Source organism: Hylaeus volcanicus, chromosome 8 (genome assembly GCF_026283585.1).
Source record: "Hylaeus volcanicus isolate JK05 chromosome 8, UHH_iyHylVolc1.0_haploid, whole genome shotgun sequence".
NCBI classification, from domain to species: domain Eukaryota; kingdom Metazoa; phylum Arthropoda; class Insecta; order Hymenoptera; family Colletidae; genus Hylaeus; species Hylaeus volcanicus.
The window spans coordinates 4,549,017-4,570,247 of NC_071983.1; the positions used below are offsets into that span (position 1 = coordinate 4,549,017).

General features: G+C 42.5%; 4 protein-coding genes across 25 annotated transcripts in view; 2 read left to right on the top strand and 2 right to left on the bottom strand.

Annotated features, from left to right (window-relative positions):
* LOC128881552 (beta-3 adrenergic receptor-like) overlaps nucleotides 1-15,903 on the bottom strand; it is a 39,835-nt gene extending 23,932 nt beyond the window's left edge. Inside the window, exon 1 of the mRNA XM_054132720.1 lies at nucleotides 15,648-15,903. The gene's annotated coding sequence lies outside the window, so the exon portion shown is untranslated. The remainder of the gene's footprint in view (nucleotides 1-15,647) is intronic.
* LOC128881557 (phytanoyl-CoA dioxygenase, peroxisomal-like) overlaps nucleotides 1-21,231 on the top strand; it is a 56,851-nt gene that overhangs the window by 33,560 nt on the left and 2,060 nt on the right. For 12 of the 22 annotated variants that reach the window (XM_054132748.1, XM_054132737.1, XM_054132750.1 and 9 more), the window contains 5 exons: nucleotides 17,351-17,500; nucleotides 18,044-18,280; nucleotides 18,572-18,779; nucleotides 18,856-19,017; nucleotides 19,271-19,491. In XM_054132748.1, coding sequence (XP_053988723.1) covers nucleotides 17,370-17,500; nucleotides 18,044-18,280; nucleotides 18,572-18,779; nucleotides 18,856-19,017; nucleotides 19,271-19,411 — 879 coding nt within the window. In that variant the 5' untranslated portion in view covers nucleotides 17,351-17,369 and the 3' untranslated portion in view covers nucleotides 19,412-19,491. Of the gene's footprint in view, nucleotides 1-17,350; nucleotides 17,501-18,043; nucleotides 18,281-18,571; nucleotides 18,780-18,855; nucleotides 19,018-19,270; nucleotides 19,492-19,698; nucleotides 19,997-21,231 lie in introns of those variants that run through there. The other 10 variants (XR_008458102.1, XR_008458103.1, XR_008458105.1 and 7 more) reach the window with 4 other exon arrangements.
* Nucleotides 9,729-11,712, top strand: LOC128881562 (uncharacterized). Its single transcript, XM_054132753.1, has 2 exons — nucleotides 9,729-10,019; nucleotides 10,696-11,712. Exons 1-2 carry the CDS (start codon nucleotides 9,839-9,841, stop codon nucleotides 10,902-10,904), a joined length of 390 nt encoding a protein of 129 aa, XP_053988728.1. The 5' UTR covers nucleotides 9,729-9,838; the 3' UTR covers nucleotides 10,905-11,712.
* LOC128881556 (SREBP regulating gene protein) lies at nucleotides 19,424-21,231 on the bottom strand. Its single transcript, XM_054132733.1, has 5 exons — nucleotides 20,855-21,231; nucleotides 20,537-20,729; nucleotides 20,230-20,472; nucleotides 19,933-20,145; nucleotides 19,424-19,862 (listed from the first exon to the last, which is right to left on the bottom strand). Exons 2-5 carry the CDS (start codon nucleotides 20,642-20,644, stop codon nucleotides 19,443-19,445), a joined length of 984 nt encoding a protein of 327 aa, XP_053988708.1. The 5' UTR covers nucleotides 20,645-20,729; nucleotides 20,855-21,231; the 3' UTR covers nucleotides 19,424-19,442.

The window sequence follows — 21,231 nt, forward strand, 5'->3', positions numbered from 1 at the left end:
GCCTCCCCGTCGCGGCTGCTGGTTTTGAAACTGCGACAAATTATTCAGCTTGCTTGATGTACGCGAATCCTATAAATATTCGTCCAAGTGTGTCGCTCCGATGGAAAGGAAACGGAATAATACCAGCACGATTCCAACGAATACCGCGGCACCTTAAACGACGATATTTTCAGAGTAAAATACGATATTCGACCTGAGCTCGGTGTTGACGGTTCTTCGGTCCGATTTTAGTTCGGTTACGGTTAAGATCGAGGATTATTTCGGTGGTGCTTGATCTGATTGATGGAGACGAATAGCTCACACTGATTTCTGCCACGTCTTGGATGGTATTATTCAGAACTGGAAAAAGAAATCGTTTTTCAAGAATCGTGATAGGTCAGATGGAAATTTTACCGTCAGGGGCTGTAGCTATGATTAGAGCTGCAGTACGGGCTCAGCAGTCCCGAGATACCCGAGCTGTAGGGGGTCAGTGGGCCCCAATAGAGTACTAAACATCCCTAATGGGGTTACCAGACAGTGATAAAGATAGGTATTAAAGCAAATGCAAATGCAAAGTAATGTAAAGCGACAATTAAAGGAACGTAAAGAATTACGCGGTATAGTCAACACGTTTTATACATTACGCACCTAATACTTTAGATGTTACAAACAACTTATACAACTTTGCACTTCTTTAAATAAAACTCGCTCGGTCGGTTGGGAATTTGAAAGGAATGCGAGTGTAGAGAGAAGGTGTAGATTCTGTAGATCCCTGAAAATAAATATTTATGCTAAGAAATGAGTTTCACTCGAAGAATTTAACAGGTTGATAAATTGACCATGTTACCCGCTTCGAGTGTTCTAATTTTCCCGCGGAAAGAAACTTCGTTTGAGGATATTAACTGGCAAGTTTCGAAACTTGGTCGAAGAATTTCCGCATATTTTCAACTTTTCCTCGAGCCGTACTAAACTTATAATTACGAGGAAAAACGATGAAACACTTTTCCAAAGCGTTGTCGATTACAATGTAGGATTCAATCGATGATCAATATCAAGCTTTAAAAGAAAGTATGACTATCTTGGCTAGCTCCAATCTCCAACCTTTTATATTCGTTAAATTCAAAGAACATAAATTTCTACGGATATCTTCTTCAGGTATCTTTGATTGTTGGCATCCCCTACAATTAAATCATGATGGATGACTCTGTTAAAAACCTACTTGCAAATGAGTCTCTGAATATCGAATTGACCTCTGCGATCGAATGTGCTAGTCTTTTCCAAACCAGAAACACGAATAAATCTTGCCATCGACGGCCTTGGGATGTTCGACACGTGTTTGGCGATCGTTATAAAAATTCACTTAGGGGTAGCTCGGGATGGCGGAGAAAAATGATCTTCCCGGATTTATCGGAACGATCGATGTCGTGGGAATCGTCGAACAAAATTCTGATTTCCATCCCTCGAAGGACGCACGTGTCATACCGTGATAATTTCGCGTTTCACGGAAAGCTCCTGGGTTACACAATCGCAACCAGAGATGGGTAAAATTCTATACGAATAATAGACGACGAATACAAACACACCATTGTAATTTATTCACGACGTTTATTCGATCGATCGGTTATACAGATACCGAAGCCATTCATGGTCCTTCGGCATGAAGTTTATTTTCACGACGTTTATTTACGTTCTCGACCTTAGAGGTTCTTGTATACCTTTTTCCCTTAGAAAGATAAAATAAATAATAGATAAATGATATTCGTAAGAAAACACGTGGAATATTCATCGAAATAGGGCAATAGTTGAATAGCGAAGCACTTCGAATAAATAAAAACAGTCTGAATCAGGGAAATGCATGACAAACTGAAAACTGAGAGTTATCAGGAAATCTTGAAATCATTTCTTTGCGGTCATCTTGTAAAACTAATATTTATCCGATCTAGTACAATTTTTCCGTCTCTTATCAGAGAATATGCGTTATTCCTAACAAGTTTATTGTAGCTCGTCCACGGTCTCCGTGTTTTCTTGGAAACTTCGTACAAATTAGTCCCCCTTTATTCTATCTCGTCTTCCTTTGGCGCATGTAACAATGCGCATAAAGATGCCCATCGGCGCCTGTAATTCGCACGACCTTCCGGATGCTCGTTACCGTTCGTTTATGATCGCGTCAGAAGTTAACTGTTTCGAAGAAGGACGTAACGAGCCATCGATTTCCCTTGTTTTTCCCTTTTTTTTTCGAAGCATCGCCACGCGTATCGAACGTTAGGACAACGTCGTTTCGACGTTTTCCCATGAATGACAGTCAATTTACCGCGCTCTTTGTATCGCAAGAGAAATTGCTGGATACGTTGGACATTTCTCTCAGGCATCGATAGAGCTCGATGATAAAAGTACAAAAACATTGACTCGACGTATTAATAATGGTCTGGCTGTTACCTGTCTCTCGTGGAATAAAAATAAATACAGTGGAACTTGCGTTATGTGACAAGCAGATAGTGTGCAGCACAATATTGCGGAGATCAGAGGATATACATCTAGAGTACATTATTGCTGAGAATCGGATAATGCTTGGTGCTGTACATAACATGGGGGATCAGATAGTGTAAAGTATAGTATTGTAGCGCGGAGTGCAATATTGTAGAGATTCGGATGTAATGTACGGTGATCTAGAGTGCATTGTTACTGGAAATCAGATATTATATAGTACATCTACACAGTATTTTTGCTACGCAAAATTCGACAGGATATTAGAAGATTATTGTATGTAGCGTACCACGTAGAAAAAAGAACCATGTATCAGGTAATAGAAGCTATCTCCTACAAAGGGCTAGAGGGTAGCTCAGCAACGAGTTCGTATGTCCGAGGTCGAGCCTGATTTTGTTCGTATAAATAAGGTGCGGATAACAGAGGTTCTACTGTACAGTGTTACGGAGAATCAAGAGCGCAATACTTCAGAAGATCAGGGAACACGGAACACGGACTGCCCGACGTAACAAGCAAATAACTCGAAAACCAATAATAAAGCTGGAACGAGTGCAAACTGCTCACTGTTACGTACGATGAAACAACGTTGAGCGCAATCCGCGGACTAAGGGAGTCAAAGGGCGGTCAGAGTAGAAACCTTCGGCAGAGATTCAGCGACTGCGAAAGTTACCAACAAATGTTCGCTTCAAGCTAGCCAATACTTCTCAAGGGTCAGCGTAAAAGTAATTTTCGAAGGCGGGCGATCGCCCCAGCGATACATCTAGCCAAGACGATCCCTAACAGTCGAAGCAGTTGAGATATACGGACCCTCTTGCCTACTTTTCAGACATTTTCCCGATGTCGGATCTGCAGCAAATTTCTATGGATATTATACAATCGAAACTCCGCGCACATTTCACAGAAGTCGACAGGATATTAGAATACCACTGACGGCGGAGAAGGTTGATAATTCATTTCTAGCTGCGGTTCGATTCTTCTCGGCGCCTCGAGAGGAACGATACGAAGATCGAACATCAGGGTGTGTCATTTCAGGGCAATATTATATTACTATAGCGTTCTCCATAGGGCTAAGAGTTGTAAGATAGGTAAAAATTTGTGAATTTGCGCTTGGAGAGGTCGCGGGGTAGGGTTCCAGATAAATTTGTTTCAAAGGAACATATTTAACCGTGTTACGTAAACGCGTGCCGCCATTACAGCGCGAGTGCGCCGTATTTCATCAGGTCGGAAACACCATTAGTTCGACGCGAATCAATCATGGTACTTTGCTTCGCGGACAGCAAATTGTTTGTAAACATCGGATCGGGTCAAGGCGGTGAGGTAGAAGGCGTTACGGGAGTTTACTTTAATCTTTTATAGCTCGGAAAACTATGGCAAGCGCGACCTACGTTCATGTAACATTCTTTAGTTGCTGTAATGTGTAGACTTACCCCCCGGAGTTACTGCGACCGTTTGTGAATCATTCGCTTTAATGGGGTACTGTTTGATGCGTTACGGCGTTAGCTCTCGAGTATCATGTATATTAAACACTTTGGGAGCGAATTAGTATGATTAAAACGAAGAACACTTCGACAGGACCCCGTATTAACGCATCGACTGCCTGGCAAATATTCTTGAAAATTTCTGCTTGAATGAAATATTATTCTGACAGTACTCCGTTTCAAACGATCTTGCAGTATTATACAATTGAGAAATTTAATCGTGGAACAGGTGTACGGAGTCAAGCGGATACGTCTCATGGCGCCATAGAGGGGTTGAAAATGGAATTGCAAAGTAACGACGCGTCTCCATCGGTATCAGGTGTGTTTCATCGCGTTTCATCGGGAACTCTTCAAGTATATCGACTAAATACGGGCGATCGAATTTTTCCCTGTCCACACAGTGAATGAAAAGGATGTCACTCGACAACGCCTCGAGAAAAACGGGCTCAAGGTTAATGCTGTTCTACCGTGCAGACATAACGTTGCGAGTCTTTGCGCCACTCTGTATCGACCGTTGTTGATCGACATGCGATAGCGAACAAAATCGAACGATGGGTCCTGTCGCGAGCGAAACTAACCTCAACCGAACGACAAATCACGTTGCACATCTTGTCTTTCTCCCTTCTACACGACCAACCCCTGTCCATTGTTCTTCGCGGTCGATTATCGAGGCGAAGAGGGATCGATCCGCGATATGACGGATCAGTCGTCCCGCAACCTGACGCTCAAGGACGCCGTAAGCAATTTCTCCCCTAAACTCAACCCTTCCGACGGACTGCCTGGAGCATCGTTGCACCCTTTCGCTGACAGATGGGAGATCGTAGTTTGTTGTCTTCTGAAGTTTCGTTCAAAACAGAACGAAACTTCTCGGGGGTGGGTTAAAAGCAATCGCAATGACTTCGTCTGGTGTACGTAAGATAAGGGAGGGTTGTCAAAATCGTGCTGTTCGAAATGCTCCCTGTTTTGTATTCGTTTTGAAATCGATTCTAAATCGACAAAGTATTTATTTGGAATAAGATATCGCCACAAATCTGTCCGTTTGCTTTTATATTAAAAATTAAATTACTTTATAGATGAATATACCTCGAACTAACTAAAAGACAATTTCATCTCTGAATGTTTGATCGTTCTATAAAAGACCAATTTAACCGTTTTCTCGTCGTAATAAGAGTTGTCTTCGTGGAAGCAATTGCATTTACCAGGAGAGTAAATAACGCGTCCGCCTCGAACAACGGGCGAGGAACTGGATATTAACCTAAAAATTCGACGTCGCTATCAGCAACGGGAAAATAACGAAAAAATCGACGTAGGAAAAGGTTTATAACCACATTACAAGTTTCCCCTCTGTTAGTGACTGGAAGTCGACATTTTATTAGGTAGACCATAAAATTAGCGTCCTTTCGATGACCGTTTTACCTGCGCAATAAACGTTCGGAACGCTTCGAATTCAACACGTGTCCCGCTGGCACGCTTCGGGGATCACCTCCACGCAAGTTGGACGATGGAATGTAACATCTGGAACCCCTATACGTATAGGTAGGTTCCTCCGGCCGACCCTAAGCGACCTAGTCCTTCGCACGTGCGGCACGGTTTCTCCTGCCAGGTTACCGGTGCTCGTAACCTCGATGATCTTTAATTCATTTACCGCTGTTCCCCGCGATCGATAAAATTGAAGTCGATTTGACCTATGGAAGATAACTAGAAGAAGGTAAACGGAACCTTGGTCCTTTCGTCCTTGCGCGAAGGAGTGAGCGACTGCAGCACCCAGAAGGCTCGAACGCAATTACGTCAAAGAGATTGCACATAATTTCAGGGGCTGTTCACTCAATTCTTTTTTTAAATAAGATCGAATATTTTCAGTTTGCAGGACCGTTCAATACCACCGTAGAAGTATAAAGTAAACAATTTCTAGAGTTCTATAGCCGTATCAACGTCATCAATTCTCGAGATTTTTATTTTGTTATAGCGTCAGCTTTAAGTCCTGTAAGTTTTGATAAAATTTGGCTAAGTGAACTATCCCTGCATAATCTGAAGCAAGAAATCGAGCGATTGCGAATAGATTACAGCTTCGAGCAAGAGAATCGTGCACGGAGTCCATTCACGATGGCTGATAGTGCTCATCGTGCGTTAATGGAATGGAATTGGAACATTAGAAGAGAGAGGGAGATAACTGTATGTATTAAAGCGACGGTGTACGACACCTAGCTACGAAACCTGGCTAAACAGGAAAGGTACGAGGATAATTGCTGTCAAACACGTGGGCAGTTCTTTTGGCAGAAAACCATCATTCTTTTACTAGCTGGACATATTGGATTGTCAGGCGAGTGAACGTTGTAAAAGGGACCTCTGCGACTTTATTGTTCGCGATGGTGGTGACCCTGTAACTTCACCCCACTAGCTTCACCCCTCTCTCGGCGACTTCTATATAACGTTCGTCTTTGCGAACGATTCCATTAATGATGATTACAGCGGGGAATCCCAGCCGTAAACCACTGCTCCCCAAATACGAGCAGGTATAATCTAAATACCTGTTGAGTGCGAACTCGGTGCGAGTTCTTACGAAAGCGTAGGATTTTATTGCGGTCAATCGGGAATTTCCATTTTTGGTGTGTGCTATCCTTTGCGTATCTCGAGCAGCTTTGATTTTTATCAAAGCGTAATTAGATTTCCAGTCGAATAGGACCGTCTAAGAACAAATCCACCCGAATTTTCTTTTATTCTTCGTCAATTTGCTTCACCTCCGTCCAAGTGGCCACCAAACCAAGCACTATTGCACCCTCTGATCCTGTTAGCGTGTGCATTTTGCACGTCATCGCGTTGAAAGCTCCAAACTCACTTTTCCCACCCCCAAAGATTAAAGCAGCGCTTCGCGTCAAAGAAAGACGAGGACTCGGTTCGACAAGGAATAGGTGTTGCACAGCCAAAGGTGTTAATTTGTTGCTCGGTGTCACGGTAAGTGATATCGGGTGTCCGGATTTGCATATCGCGACCGAATCGTCGATTACGTAAGCCGTCCATGAGAGGAAAGACGAAGTCCTCGGATCAGACGCGAGACGATAATTCGAGTAACGCCGCGGGGTATGTAATTCCTGAAATAGGATGAGCGTGCGAGCGGGATGTAACGATTTTCGATATTTCACGGCGATTAAGTGACTCGTAATCGTACTTTGCTCCTGTAACTTATTACAGCCGAGGGGGAGCGAGGGCGAGGCCGACCAGAAAGCGAACGACAGCGCGAAAACTGGAGATAATGAAGAGCGAAAAAAGGGGGAAGGTGTCGAAGGTAAAAATCAATGCTGAGGGGATATTGGGGAGCGAAGAGTTGATCTGTCTACCACGTTAGGACTTTGGTATAAACCGATGTCTCTCGAAAATTTTTACCCCATAAATATTCGTAACCTCTGTGTCTATCGAAGAAATTTGTATAAATTAAATGGTAGGTTTGATGTTTCCAAGTGTGTGCTTGTATAAATGACAAATCTATTATTTAATTTAGTCAAACTTCTCCAATAGACACAGAGGGTCTATTATTTACGGGATCGACTGTATGTTCTTCGATAAACAATTTCAATCGGCATACACAAGTTGGCTTCGTCTGCAAATACATGGACGGCGGAGCTTTTAATTTTCCTCCGGCATCGATTCTTAACGCAATGAAAAGACCCGACCGACGAATTAATGAGATTGTCGTAACTCCATTACAGTGAAAGACGTAAAGGGAGCCGTGGCGAATAGGAACGCCGCAAAGGTGGAACGGAAAATGGAGAGCCGCGGTACTGAAAAGAAGCGACGAGTATCATTTGGCAGTGGTCCAGCTGCAGGTCATTGCTAGAACTTTTATTTTACTTTTTCAAAGTCGGAATCTACTTACACGAAATTTCTTGATATTTCTCGCCGCGATAAATTCACGCCCAAGCGCGTTGGGTAACATTTTATCGCTGAAACAGAGAACGAGTCTGACGAACACGACGGAAAGGCCACGGAAAAACCGAGCTCGCAAACGGAGGCCGACGCGAGCCCCGAAAAACGGAAATTGTCGTTCGAGGACTCGACAGCTGTTGGCGCTTCGAACAGCAAAGGATTCGCAGGGTGAAATTTTTGGATAGCTCTTGAGAGGAAATCTTCAAAGTTGCCGAGAACGTTATTTAAACGCAAGGTTGATCTAAGAATTATCGTTGGTAAACACTTCAAGTGCTGGACATACACGTGAAAATCTCTGCACTCCTCAACAATGTTTGCATTGTATTCTACATTAACATCTTAGACTCTTCCTTCTTGAGAAGGACTGATCAGTAACTAAAGAACGATAATTCTAAGAAATATGGCGCGCTTAAATAATTTTCCCGTGTCAAACGACGATTCGTATGACAATTGAAAAAGTTGCAGGCAGGACTCTTGACGAAGTATCAAAGCGTGAGGAGAAAGTCGACGACCCTTGTTTATACTTAGCGATTTCGAATTTGAGAGAAGATCTTTACAAATTCTGCGTCCACTTGGTCGCGTATGTGGTCTTCTCGTTGATGGCAATTGCAACCGTTCTAACTGGATACTTTCTGCATACGCGATAACTAACGATACTGTAATAGAACATTACCAATATTACGCAAAATCTGTGACCTAAAAGTAGAATTGCATTATTTTATTAACAGATTTCCAAAGGAAGGTATCGTTAAAATGAGGCACTCGGTGTATTACAAATTGCGAGGGTCAGCTCTGGGATATCAGAATAAAAATACGGTAAAGCTAGTCAACCACCTAATGAGATTAGGGCTCGATAACAGTCGGGAGCCGAAAATCCACGCAAGTTGGGGGAACGAGTCACAGACGGAACGCATACATCTCGACGGACGTTATCGCATAATCGATAGTCACAGTCATACGGCATGACTTGATCACGTGTCGAAGAATCGAAGGCTCGTCGAGATATCGAATTATGCGGAAAGCACGCCATTCCTGACATTTCGTCGACGAACAATGTAGTTGCTCTGACCACTCGCAAGGGGAGGACCCAACCTGTTCTCTAATTTTAACGTGCTCCTGCAGGATGATAGGGTACCCGCCCTCATTACTATGTGCAAAGAATTAAAACAGAGTTGATCAGATTGTATTAGTGTACATGTACCACGATAATTTCATCGTGTATGGCGAGCACGCGAACTATTGACACCACTGGTCTCACAATATTTCCTATCATGATCTAGATTTTCTGTATTAAAATCAATGGGGTCCTCGTCTTGTCGATCTTTGAACCCTAGCTTTAGTTCGCGAGAGTCCACGGTAGCTATTGATCCAAATACCAAATCGAAACTGGATAACAGCTGACGTATCGGCTCCATAGTGTGTCCCAGTTCCATCGAGCCATTGGATACCTTCTTTAGTAGCTTAATGCTCTTTCGTTTCCAACGTTATGGCAATCGCGTGGGCTGGCCCGTCCCCGTTGTCACGTAACGATAACAATTACCACGTGGTCCAATGTTTTTATATACAGAACGCCTCCGAACTCGGGCACTCGTCATTTGGGGCACGTTCCCCATCTCGAACAGTTCGTAGTATACAAATAAACCGTGGGAGTATAAAAATAAACGCCTCCTACCAGCTGAGTACTACACGTTGTCGTTTCAAGTAAATGTGGCGGGTTTATCTATCGTTTAGATATTCAGGATGGACTGAGAAGCGATTAATCGCGTAAGAATCGATATTTTCGCGATTGTCGTTATTAAAACTAATCGAGTTTCTGGCAAGATACTAGAACGTGTTAAATATTTGTACAGTGAAGTGAAAATTCGGTCTGCCGCGCTTTACGAATTTAAGCTCGGTCGAAAAGCAACGGAAGCGGCCCGAAATACACGCAAATAACACGAATAAAATATAAATAGATACTCTTCTAGACGGGAACTATGAGTCAGAACAATATGTGCTCTATTTTGCAATACGTTACTTATAAATTCGATCCAATGGCAATAGAATTACTAGAAATCTGGACACACGCCAAAAGGTCAGCGACACGTTTAAAGAAGAGCTTCTTGACGAAATGCAAAGAAGAAAACATTTCTATAACCAACATTAAGATCAAAACTGGTAATGAAATTAATTTTATCTTACCTTTTCTGTCCAATTAAAGGGTTTCAGTTCTTCGATCGGATGTGATATCCAGTAGAACAGAGTACGAATGACGCGACGCCTATTGTAAGACTATGTTTTAACTTGGCGTATATCATCCAATTCTCGCCGACATTGCAGCCCTCTTCAACGTGGAATTATTTTCTCTTTGACTCTACGCAACCCTCCTTTGTATTATCTGCTCCTCTTTATCGATCACAATTTACCAATTTACGCCACTGATTCGCCAAACGGCTTGGCCAAATATTAATCGATCGTCACTCGCGCGGACGAACGCCCATCGCATTTGCATTCCGATCACGTTCCTCCTCCAACATTTGAACAAGGGATGCACGCAATTTTATTCGAACAATATGCGATGAAAGGAAAACTAAATCATTACAGGGATTTACTCGTAATGTTTATCCAGTTCATTTATTTCCTGTTGGATATTTAATTCCGTAATTGAAACACAAATTTCCATTCAACGAGGGCTTCTTTTATTCTTTTGTTTTTTTTTTAATTCTAATTCTGTCAGAAATTATTCCAATCGTCTCTCCGATTTAATTCAGATATTCGAACATTTGACTTTATAAAATAATTGATCATCATCGCTGTTCCTGTTTAATCGTAAATGTTAATTCGATTCACGCAGATAAAAAGCAATCCGTTCCTGTCGTAAATCGAGCCAGTTCCGCAGAAACGGAAATCCCGGCAGCAGAATCGAAGCTGGAAGACGCGCGTGGGGGTGCGATCACTGCAAGAAGGGATGAAAATTTTCCCAAGCGGATCTGGCGCGACTGCCGGTCTCAGCAGACGTCGTCCCTTATCGGGAGCAAGGTGCCCGACTGTCTGGCCAAGTAGTTTGTTCTGTATTCGAGCCAACTCCGCCACGTATACACGGCGAACAAGAAAACCCTCCCCTTTCGCTCGAGCCACCGCGTTCTTCTGTCCCCTCGCATCACAAAGTTCTTACACCCAACGGATACGCGTGGATGCTCGTTCGAGCAACGAGCTCGCCAGCCACCCCTCCGAGATAAACATAAACTCCAGTGCTTGGAAACCACTCGCCATTGACCAATCTCCAACGTGTTTGAGAGTTTCTGTAGGTTTGATTGACGTTCAGAGGGAATCTCAAATTTACGACGATGTTAAATGCTTCGGATTAAATGCTTCGGTTAAATGTATTTTTAGAAAAGATATTTATTATTAACGAACTTAACTATTTTGAATGGATTTCGTAAGATTGACCAGCTCTCGCACTAAATGGTCCTCCTTTTTAAATATCCTCCTTTTAACACCTCCTTCCTGAGGTGCCTCGTCGTTGCTTCACCGTTTGATTTTTGGTGTCAACCATCCCACTGGTTGTGTATCGCTTAGATATGCCAAAAAAAGGTGTCCGTGCTCCACGTATCCCTAATCGTTTATGAAATTTCAGCGAGAAAGGGAGAAAGAGTGGCTCGGCAGTTCGGTTTTTTTGCGAAGTTAAATTTGAAAAGTTCGCAGGTTCTGATTTCGAATCGCCGTGGGAAATATGTCGCTGCGACGATGACAGACATTTATTCTTAATAATAGCAGAATTTTGATTCGAACAGAACTCGAGAGGTCTGCGAAGGTGTGTATTTATGTCAGTCAGGTGATAAGAAAAGAAACGGTCTATCTATATACCAAGTCTCGAAATTAAAGATTTATTCAACTGACGAAAACTGCGAACTTTAAACCCCTTCTACTTTCGCATGGTCTACAATACACTTAAATATCATCGATCTATTCCTCATGGAGTAGCTGTTACAAGAGAAAAATGAAGGAGAAACAATCAGCGGTAATTCCCTTTCGTTCTCATCGATCAGAACAATTCGTCCGCGCGATATCCCACATTTTTCCATGTTATCGAGCAACCATGTTATCGAATTCTCGACGAGCGAATCGTCACGCGCGCGAATTGAACACGGACTTCCATCGTTAGAGCCGCTTTCAGTAGTGCAAACAAAAGCTTTTAACATGTTTCTCCCTTTTTTTTGCAAAACGTCGAGAGGACTCGTTAAATAAATACAGACTAGTGTGTACGAGTGAACGGTACAGGGTGGTTTAGAATTAAAGGGTTCCACCGCGTTGAAGTAAAATGGTTTGTAGACATTCATTGTGGTAGAAGTATATACTCTATACCGAATACAGTCACCCTCCATAGATTTTTTACCGACTACTACTTCCGCGAACAACTTTCTGCAGACTTTTAATCGATATCAAAAAGTTTCCGTACACGGATCGTCGTGACTTTCGGTACAACTTTAATTGCAAGCAAAGCACGGAATGTTTGTGTTACTCTAAAGCCCCGATGTACGTGTTTACACTAGTCGAATTGGACGATCTTGTCTGGCAATGAAAAAGTAAACTCAAATTGTCGCTCGAGGCCAGGAACACAGTCGAAACAATGACATTTTGAAAAGGAAGTTGATCGTCATTTCTTTGTTTTCATACCGAATCTATACACATTCGAGATCGTTTCGTTCCGCGACACCCAGTATCTGATAGTCGAATGCGTGACAGCGAGTACATACGCGGTATAGCACGGATAAAAAAAGAAACTCGCGTGAAATCGTCCTAGGCGAGGGTCGGAGGCAAAATAAACGTCCACGATTGATCTCGAACTCCAATATTCGATAAGCGGATAATCGGTCCGCGTAATCGCTCCGCAACCATAATTGTGCACTCTGCCAATTTCGGAACAAAACCGATTTCTCTTTTTGCGTTCTCCTAAAGCAAAAATGTTTCAAACGTATTTAATCTCGTACTTTAATTCGTTATTACTTCTGAATGACCGCTGCGACGATGAAAATAGAATTTTCGTTGAAACGGAACTCGAGAGTCAGTCAGCTGATAAAAGAAGAAGCAGTATCTATATATAACATAGTTTAGAAATTAAAGGAGTACTCGAACAATGCAGAAACTAGAAAAACGATGACTTGAACCCTCCCTAATTTCATATAAATTACAACATGGTTGAAAATCATCGATCGATTCACCATGGAGCAGTTGTTACCATAATAAAGAATATCTGATTGATTTTAAAATTCTGGTAAAGAAGTGTATTGCGGTGAAAGATCTTAAGACACCTTCCTGAACGAGGATTTTCCGTGAGAAATTCGAATGCAAAGCAGAAGACGATTCGAGGTTCGACGAGGTGCTGCGTGGTCGCGAGCGATACGCTCGAAGGGAACAGAGAGAATCAGGAACGAGAAAAGAAGTAGGAGAGGAGCGTCTTTACATCGACGCTCATTCGCGAAAGGTTGTAGACCTTGTCCCGTGTATTATTAACGCGATGTACATCGATTTTGTCTGCCGTGGCTCCGTAAACTCATTTCCATTCCACCGAGCCGCGGAAACCGCGAACTCGTCGAAACGAATCGATCCGCCGTCGAGGATTTTCCTCGACACCTGTACCCTGACCTATCTCGCGGCAGCCCGCGAAGAAATAAACCACCGGCAGGCTTAAAACAACCCCCAAAGTAGCCACCGGAAGTTTAGTTTGCATGGCGAAGATGATTTCGACCATGAATCTCGAAACATTTGGTAACGTTTAGAGGCCTTGGGAAACAATGCGTCTCAATTTATTACGCGATAACTGCGACACAGCAGAATTTCAAGCACGATGATCTGCCATGACCCGCCGTTGTTCCGAAACCAAACAGCATTCCTCTCCGATATCGTGCTGGTCGTTTGGATGCAAAATACTCCACAAATTCACGTTTAATGTCATCATTGTTGGATCACATCTCGCACGAGGAATCTGACATTGCTCGAAACTGGCTGGTCCAGAGTCTGAACTTCGGACTGGATGAATTACAGCTACAAACGAAACGAGTAACTTCGCATATTTATTAATTACTGCGAGAAAGAACTTGCTCACTAATAGTGAAACTAGCTTCAAGTTTTCCTTTTTACGTTGAGAAGGATCTAACGAAGAAGCTCTTGGCGATATTACAAATTCTGCCACCGAAGACCGTATTACAAAGATTAGTTTGAAACTTGCGAACGTTAAACGCAGAAGCACCACGAGGGAGACCCCGCTAGGTATTAAAATTTTTTTAATCATTGATTTATTTGCACAAACGAGCATCCACGGCCTGTAGCGATGCATTAACTCTGCAATGCGTAACCATGCGAAGTGTGCGTCGAATCGAGTATTGCGCGATCAAATTATTCAATTTAATGTTAAAAAAGAGAACCAAACGAATTCAACCTTGTCATCGATTCTTGCCACAAACTCGTACAAGAGTCCTCGAAACCAAGTTTGCTTTTTCTAGCGTCCTTTCAAGGACTATGACAACGCGCCGTGATAAAGGAGCTCCTTTTCCAAGCAAACGCGCGTGCCACGATAAGATTCTCATTTACATTTTCCTTGGATAACTCCGAACATCACCCCTACATCGAGATCCGATAAGGTCAAATATCTTGGCTTGGACATCGATCAGAACCTAGCCTGGAAACATCACCTTGAGAACAGGCATAGCAAGTGCAAATACAGGGTAGCAAAATGTACCTGTTACTTTGTCGATCAGGGCTTATAATTGGAAACTGATTACACCAGCGGTGGTCTGAGGATGCACTAAGTATTAGGTTATCCCAAAAGTTTCTTTCGCAACTTGTACCCAGTTGTTTTCTTTGATTATCCCTTAGAAATTGATATTATAACGGTAACGGAGTAAAATGTGTCGTACACAATTCTGTGATGCAACATAAAACATAAAATGTTGTGTATGTACTACTCACGAATGACACAAATGAACTTTTGGGACAACCTAATGCAATATTTTCTATCATATTTTTAATATTCAACGATGCTTGGTCCCAAGATACTTCCGTTTTCATTTGACCTTTTATTTCAGAAGTGTCTCTAATGCGTGAATCATGTCGTGTATGCGTTTCCGACCCTTACGATAGGTCCTTTTCGAGAAAACATTGTTCATCCATGAATAAAACATGGTAGGTACAAATAGCGAGTGGTTGAAGCAAGTGATTGGTGTAGTTAGGTTCAGTAGAAAATAGACAATACGTGGAAGTGGCGCGAGTCCATCTATCTTTGTTTCGAGATATAAAAAAGGTTTTACGGTTCGATCGATCGAAAAACGTTGATAAGCGTGAGTAGGTCCGTTGTATGTTTCCGGCGACCTCCGATAAGTAGATTTATTAAGCGTTTAAAGAATACGAATGCCAATTAAAGAAAAATATATTCTTGGCGACCACAAATGCACTTCCATCCTCGTTTTATTCTATTTACCAACTGTAATTAGGTTAACAGGATCATAAGGAAATACTACCACGTTACCGTTAAAACTCTGTTACAAACAAGATAAACATGCTTCTTAAGCGTGGCTCGTGGAAACTTCATTTGGACACCACTTTCGTAATGAACAGAGTTTATATGATCGCGTGGATTGTAGTTTTTCCTACCACTGGAATTCATCAGCGAAAGGGTAGTCAGTATCGTTACCTTCGCCTCGTTTAAAAGAAAGCAGTCCTTAATTGAAATTAATTCAGAATGAAATAACCGAGGGTGCTCCCTGTTGGTACTCCCCCCTTATTTAAAAGCAGAGTCGTCGAACTCACCAAAGTGTTCCATAGCGTGGCGATGACTCTAAACTCTAACTTCCGCGAGCATGGTTTCCCTAGGAAACACCAAAGGAAAAGTGGGGAAGATCTCCTCTGATTTCTTTCTTCTTTCTCACGAGGGAACCACGAATTCACGCGTAGGGTTGCACTGGGTCTCTCGTACGTTTCGTCTTCACAAGCGGTGGTAAATCATCGACGCTTCCGTCGGAGCGGATTCTCGAAATCGCGCGCGCGAACGAGCGGCGACGGGCGAGGGTCGTCGCCGTTTGGCTGGGAAGAGCGACCACCCCGCTGTATATCTTCCCTTTGATGCCACGTGCTGAATTCAACGGTCGCCGGGAAAAGAAAGACGCAGAGAAACCAGGAGAGCGATAGAGAGAGAGAGAGAAATCGCTCGCGAGAACCACGTCGGCGCAAAACGTCGCGACGCCTACACCGTCGCGCGCACCAACCGCTCGAGGGACGGAGGGAAACCACCCCCTCGATCGCTCGATCACGGATGGCGTCGATCCCCGATTTATCCCTGGAACGTCAAGCTTTTTTAGATACCGTTATCTGGGCTGATATTAATCTTTTTTTTAATTGTTGGCCAATTATTTTCTGGGACAAGTAGTTTAGTATTTTCTTTGAATCAAAATGAAAAACATATGAAACCGAGTTAACGAATTCGTACCATAAATGGGGTAACTTTGATAGGTTCGATTTGAACTCCTCGCTCACTCTTGCGTTACTTATCCAACAAATTACACAAAACTACGCTGCAATTTCATTGTCTGATCATTTGCTTAATTTACAAACGAAGTGATACTTCCTTACACAAATGAAATTTATGCACGAATCGTGGGCCGGGGTCTAACGGGTCCCATGCAGACTTTATAAGATCGTTGTTTCAATTCCTCGAGCATATCGAGGCTGACACGACTTCAACCATAATCTTGACACCATAAACGTTCTTGCTGCCGAGGGTAGATACCCAAATGTCGCCCTTTACGAGAGATATAAACAGGAGGAAATAGACTGGGGTTCAGCGAACCTCAGTGTGACATTTTAGAGTTATTTGTAATGGTTTCCAAGCAAAGTATTTTCAGAGACTTGAATTAATACAGCGACTTTCTTTCTTTTTATTATGATATTATCTTTCAATCAAGACATCCATTCTCAGAATAAATTCGACTTTGAATCTGGATGGAGACGCTAACTGTCCCTAATTTGCTTTCTTAGAGTACGAGTATGCCTCACGTTTGACATAGTACGGAAATTGTCGAAGTTCAGCCTCGTTCATTCGACAGATTGAATTTCAACCGCTTCGTTAACGAGGCTCGCAACCCTCGGCGGGAATTCGAACAATAATTTCGAACGATAGAACTTTTAAATGCTCTGACTTCATTGAGCGTAACTCGATCCGAATCGTAAACTTCGTTCGCGTCCCATTAACTAATTGTTTTCACAACGTTATGGTTTTCACAGGCGAGTAAGCTATGGAAATGAGCGTGCACGGTGCATCAGATATCAACGACGCAGCTCGATTTTCTACGTCTTCAAACCTCCTCCGAATGACTGCTCTTTACACTCCCAAGCATTTTCCAAATTGCTTTTTCGATTTTATTTCCTTTCGGCTTTGATTTCCTATAGTAATGATTTCTGCTACTCGAACTGCGTTGTTCTTACGGTTTTTATTTACGAGACATTTCATTTTGCAGAAACCTTACGACGTAAGAAATGAAGTTTCCACGTTACACGAAAAACGTCAAGAATCTGTTGCCCCAACAACGATTGTTTTACGAAGAGAATGGATATTTGGTGTTCCGTCGTCTGGTACCCCAGGACGTACTCGACGAATGTCATCAGAGGTATGAACAAATTTGTAGAAGTCTACCGTTTGTTTCTATTCGGATATTCTTCATGTATTAACGTATCATTTATAACTAAAAGGATGGACAAGTTATATAAACATACATAAAACGAAACAATTGCAGTATCATTTATTAAAGAGCAATCAACCAAATATACAGTCGAGCTACCTTAAAGGTAGTCAAAATGCATTGCGAAGCGAGCAAATATACGTCGCAAAAGTTTCAAATAATATCGATGTACACCGCGAGCATTCGGATAAATTTATCATCCGCAATCAGTGCGTGGACAAACGTTACATCTCGTCGCATTAATTATTTACTAGCAAAGCAAACTCGGGATTTAAATTGTTAATCGCGGTGCCACGTGGCTCGAAATGAATCGCGTTATATTTGCCCAGGAAAGTTGGCTGGTTATTAATCATTTTCCCGTCGTTACTAACGTTAAGCGCCAGCTACTCGTCCCGGGGATATTGCGTCGCGTCGAACGTACGATCAATTTTTCCATTGCTCTCCAGTTTTCATAGGCAATTACCTTTTCAGGTTCGACGACATTGTAGCTGGCAAGGTTCCACGTGACGGAATAACGGTGATGTACGACGTGAAGGACAGAAAATCGGTCAACAAAGTACAGGACATAAGCTGTGACGAAGTCTTCCGCAAGTACATCGCTCACAAAACCGTTCTCGACATAGTGGAGGGATTCACTGGACCGAACATCATGGCTATGCACAGCATGCTGATCGCCAAACCTCCTGACGTCGGATACGGTTCTTCCAAGTAACGTAGCTCTTTTATTACGAATCCTTGACTTCTGATACAATAGCAAAAATAATAGAGGTGGACAAGTTCCATGGTTCACCCAACGTATTATTAAACAAAGTTCTATTTTCCAAAAGCCCTGGGAGAACGAGTGAAAAATAGTGAAACTTAGCGAAACGTTTAGACTTGTTTTTCTTGAAATCTGGACCACGAAAGAACACGGTCTCGGATTTATACGTTTCCTGAGGAAGTGGCTCCGAAGATAGCAGCAGATTTTTGTTGATCCGTACGGAACGAATTCCTTTGCAGGCATCCGCCCCACCAGGACTTGTATTACTTCCCGTTCCGGCCAGCAGACCTGATAGTGGCATCATGGACAGCTATGGAGCCGTGCACCCGCGAAAATGGATGTCTTTTCGTGGCTCCTGGCACGCATGCACACGATCGTTTGTACGATCACGACTACCCACCGGGAACGGAGCCAGGCTCCTTCAACAAATTCTACCACGGCATCCTGGTACGTGCTTGATCGCATTCTATCGCCTCGAATCACGATATCCGATATTATTTTTTTTGTTACCTGTTTGTCGAAGGATCTGCCCGAATCGATGAAATGGGTATACCTTGAGATGGAACCAGGCGACACGGTATTCTTTCATCCTCTGTTAATTCACGGATCGGGCATTAACATGTCGAAGAACACGAGACGAGCTATCTCTTGCCACTATGCAGCAGCCGAGTGTCGTTATCTGGACGTAAGTAACGGATCGAAACCAGGATCTCGCATAGTAATCGCATAGATCTCGCATAATATTTGTACAAATGTGACTTTTACGCGAGGTCCGGGTTCGACGATCTGCTTTACTCATCCCCTCCTCATATCATAGGACCTGATCGATTCAGTGTTTCTCAAACTTTGTACCACGAAACTTTTTTCCTTCGTCGAGACTGAAGTTTGAGAACACTGACATCACCGCTGTCTTTTAAAATAACTGTTGCAACAATTAGGAAAGCGAGATGACCCCATCGAAAGTCGCAGAAGAGGTTCTGGATTACTTAAAAAAACGTTTTCCCAACGTGGAGGTCAAGTACGCGGATATATGGCGTTTCCGAGCGTCCCTTGTACGCGGAATTCAATCATCCTTATAAAAAACGCTGTACGGTAAATTTGATTTGTATTTCAAGGTGGGTGTACGTGTGAATAATAATATAGCGATATTAAGGCGTGATAGTTGCACGATGTCGTGAGCGAGTTGTTTGGATGTGTGTGTAGGCAGAAAGGAGAGAGAAGGGTAAGTAACGGCATGACAGAAAAAGATGCAACGACAACAGTGTTGTCGCCATTATTATTGAACGAATCAGTGTCGCGACGATGTCTTTGATGCGTATACGGTGGTTGGAGGCTATAACAATGTTTCGAATGTGGATCTTTGTAGGTGTTCTCGTGGCGGACACTCGCGCTGGAGGTACGACAAGCAGCTAGGCAAATTTGAAATCGGTCTAGATTTCGAAGACGTTTCTTCACGACATCCTGATCCTTATGCACCTTATGATTGTCTCTAAGTAAACCTATCAGCACGTCCTTCCGTCCTTTTATTTGCTGTTGATAATAATGCATTGTTAATGTCTTGGTTATTTTATAAATATATATACGAGAAATTGAAAACCACCTTGCCGGGATGTAGGCAGCAGGAAACGCAATATTCATATATAGCACAGCACCCTTGGACGTTACACGTTTTACAACTATACCTCTCTCTCTTATTAACAGATGATTCCTCTGTTTTTGTTGGATCCTTTTGTTCAAGATTGCAACATCCATTTGGCAAAATATCCTGTCTACCGCATACGATACCGCGCTCGTCTACGATTAGAGCTTTACCCTAGCAGAATAGTGTCATATTAATAGATCTGCTCTGTAGAAAATGCTGATATTGTAATAGGTCTCATACAAGAACTCGATGTACCTGGACAGAGTTACGACAAGGACGAACCACTGTATCGGTATCATTTAAGTTGGATATAGCTTCCATGTTCAACGTATTATCATTCGTTCCCTGATCAAGAGCTGCCTGCCACAACGGTGGCTTACCCGATGCTCTTAATTGTTCCGATAACGGCTCGTCATCCGAGATTAAGTCGTCGTTATTATCATTAATCATCATTGCATCCATATCGTCGAGATCTGTGTCTAAAGTTAACGTTTTTCCCTATGGAGGAAACAATATATGTTATCATTAGCATCAAAACGTATTAGTCCAATCAGTAGTTTACCTCATTTCGAAACAATGAAAAGGCGCAGTAGGTAAGAGACAAAGCAAAGATCAGTCCAAGTACGAGGCGCCGTCGAATGATTCTAAGTAAGCCGCTACAATTCGGCATTCTTTACACTTTTGTGATCCACTCTTGCGATCACAATCGTCGTTAAACTCTTGGTTTGCTATTCGAGCGCATGATTGCGAGGCAACTGATAGCATAAAACTCTGTTATACTTTGAAACACAACGGTTTCGGTTAATTTGTAATAATAAAAGCCAGAGAGGTTATGTAGTTCTTCTTACAATCACGCCACAAACATTTTCGGAGCGCTTACCGATCTCTGTACGCGAATAAGTAAACTGCTACGACATAAACGTTTTATCGATTGGTTGTACGTTCAATGAGACAGATCAGGGTTTTGTTAAATTAAAATTTATCGATGTCCTTTGTCACTTAACATGCGAGCAATGGTAAATACAAGTGCATTGACCTATCCGACATATTCGAGAGGTGGTAAAGGTTGCGACACAGTTTACTAGATGTCACTACGTATCAAATTATGAATTTTTAGAGTATGTAATATACTTCAGGGTATGTGGTATGTGAGTGCTTGTTATTAGAGTAACTAGTAATACTTCTGTCATTTTATAAAAGGGTAACGGACATTGTATTATATCGATAAAATTTCACTAGAGTTTTGCTTTATTTTTG

Bases quoted from the DNA above. Each gene is read 5' to 3' on its own strand.
- LOC128881556 (XM_054132733.1), bottom strand. From the start codon at position 20,644: ATGCCGAATTGTAGCGGCTTACTTAGAATCATTCGACGGCGCCTCGTA. The intron at 20,473-20,536 runs GTAAACTACTGA...TTTCCTCCATAG, and splicing joins TTTCATTGTTTCGAAATGAG to GGAAAAACGTTAACTTTAGA. The intron at 20,146-20,229 runs GTACATCGAGTT...CTATTCTGCTAG, and splicing joins CTTGTCGTAACTCTGTCCAG to GGTAAAGCTCTAATCGTAGA.
- LOC128881562 (XM_054132753.1), top strand. From the start codon at position 9,839: ATGAGTCAGAACAATATGTGCTCTATTTTGCAATACGTTACTTATAAA. The intron at 10,020-10,695 runs GTAATGAAATTA...CGATTCACGCAG, and splicing joins CAACATTAAGATCAAAACTG to ATAAAAAGCAATCCGTTCCT.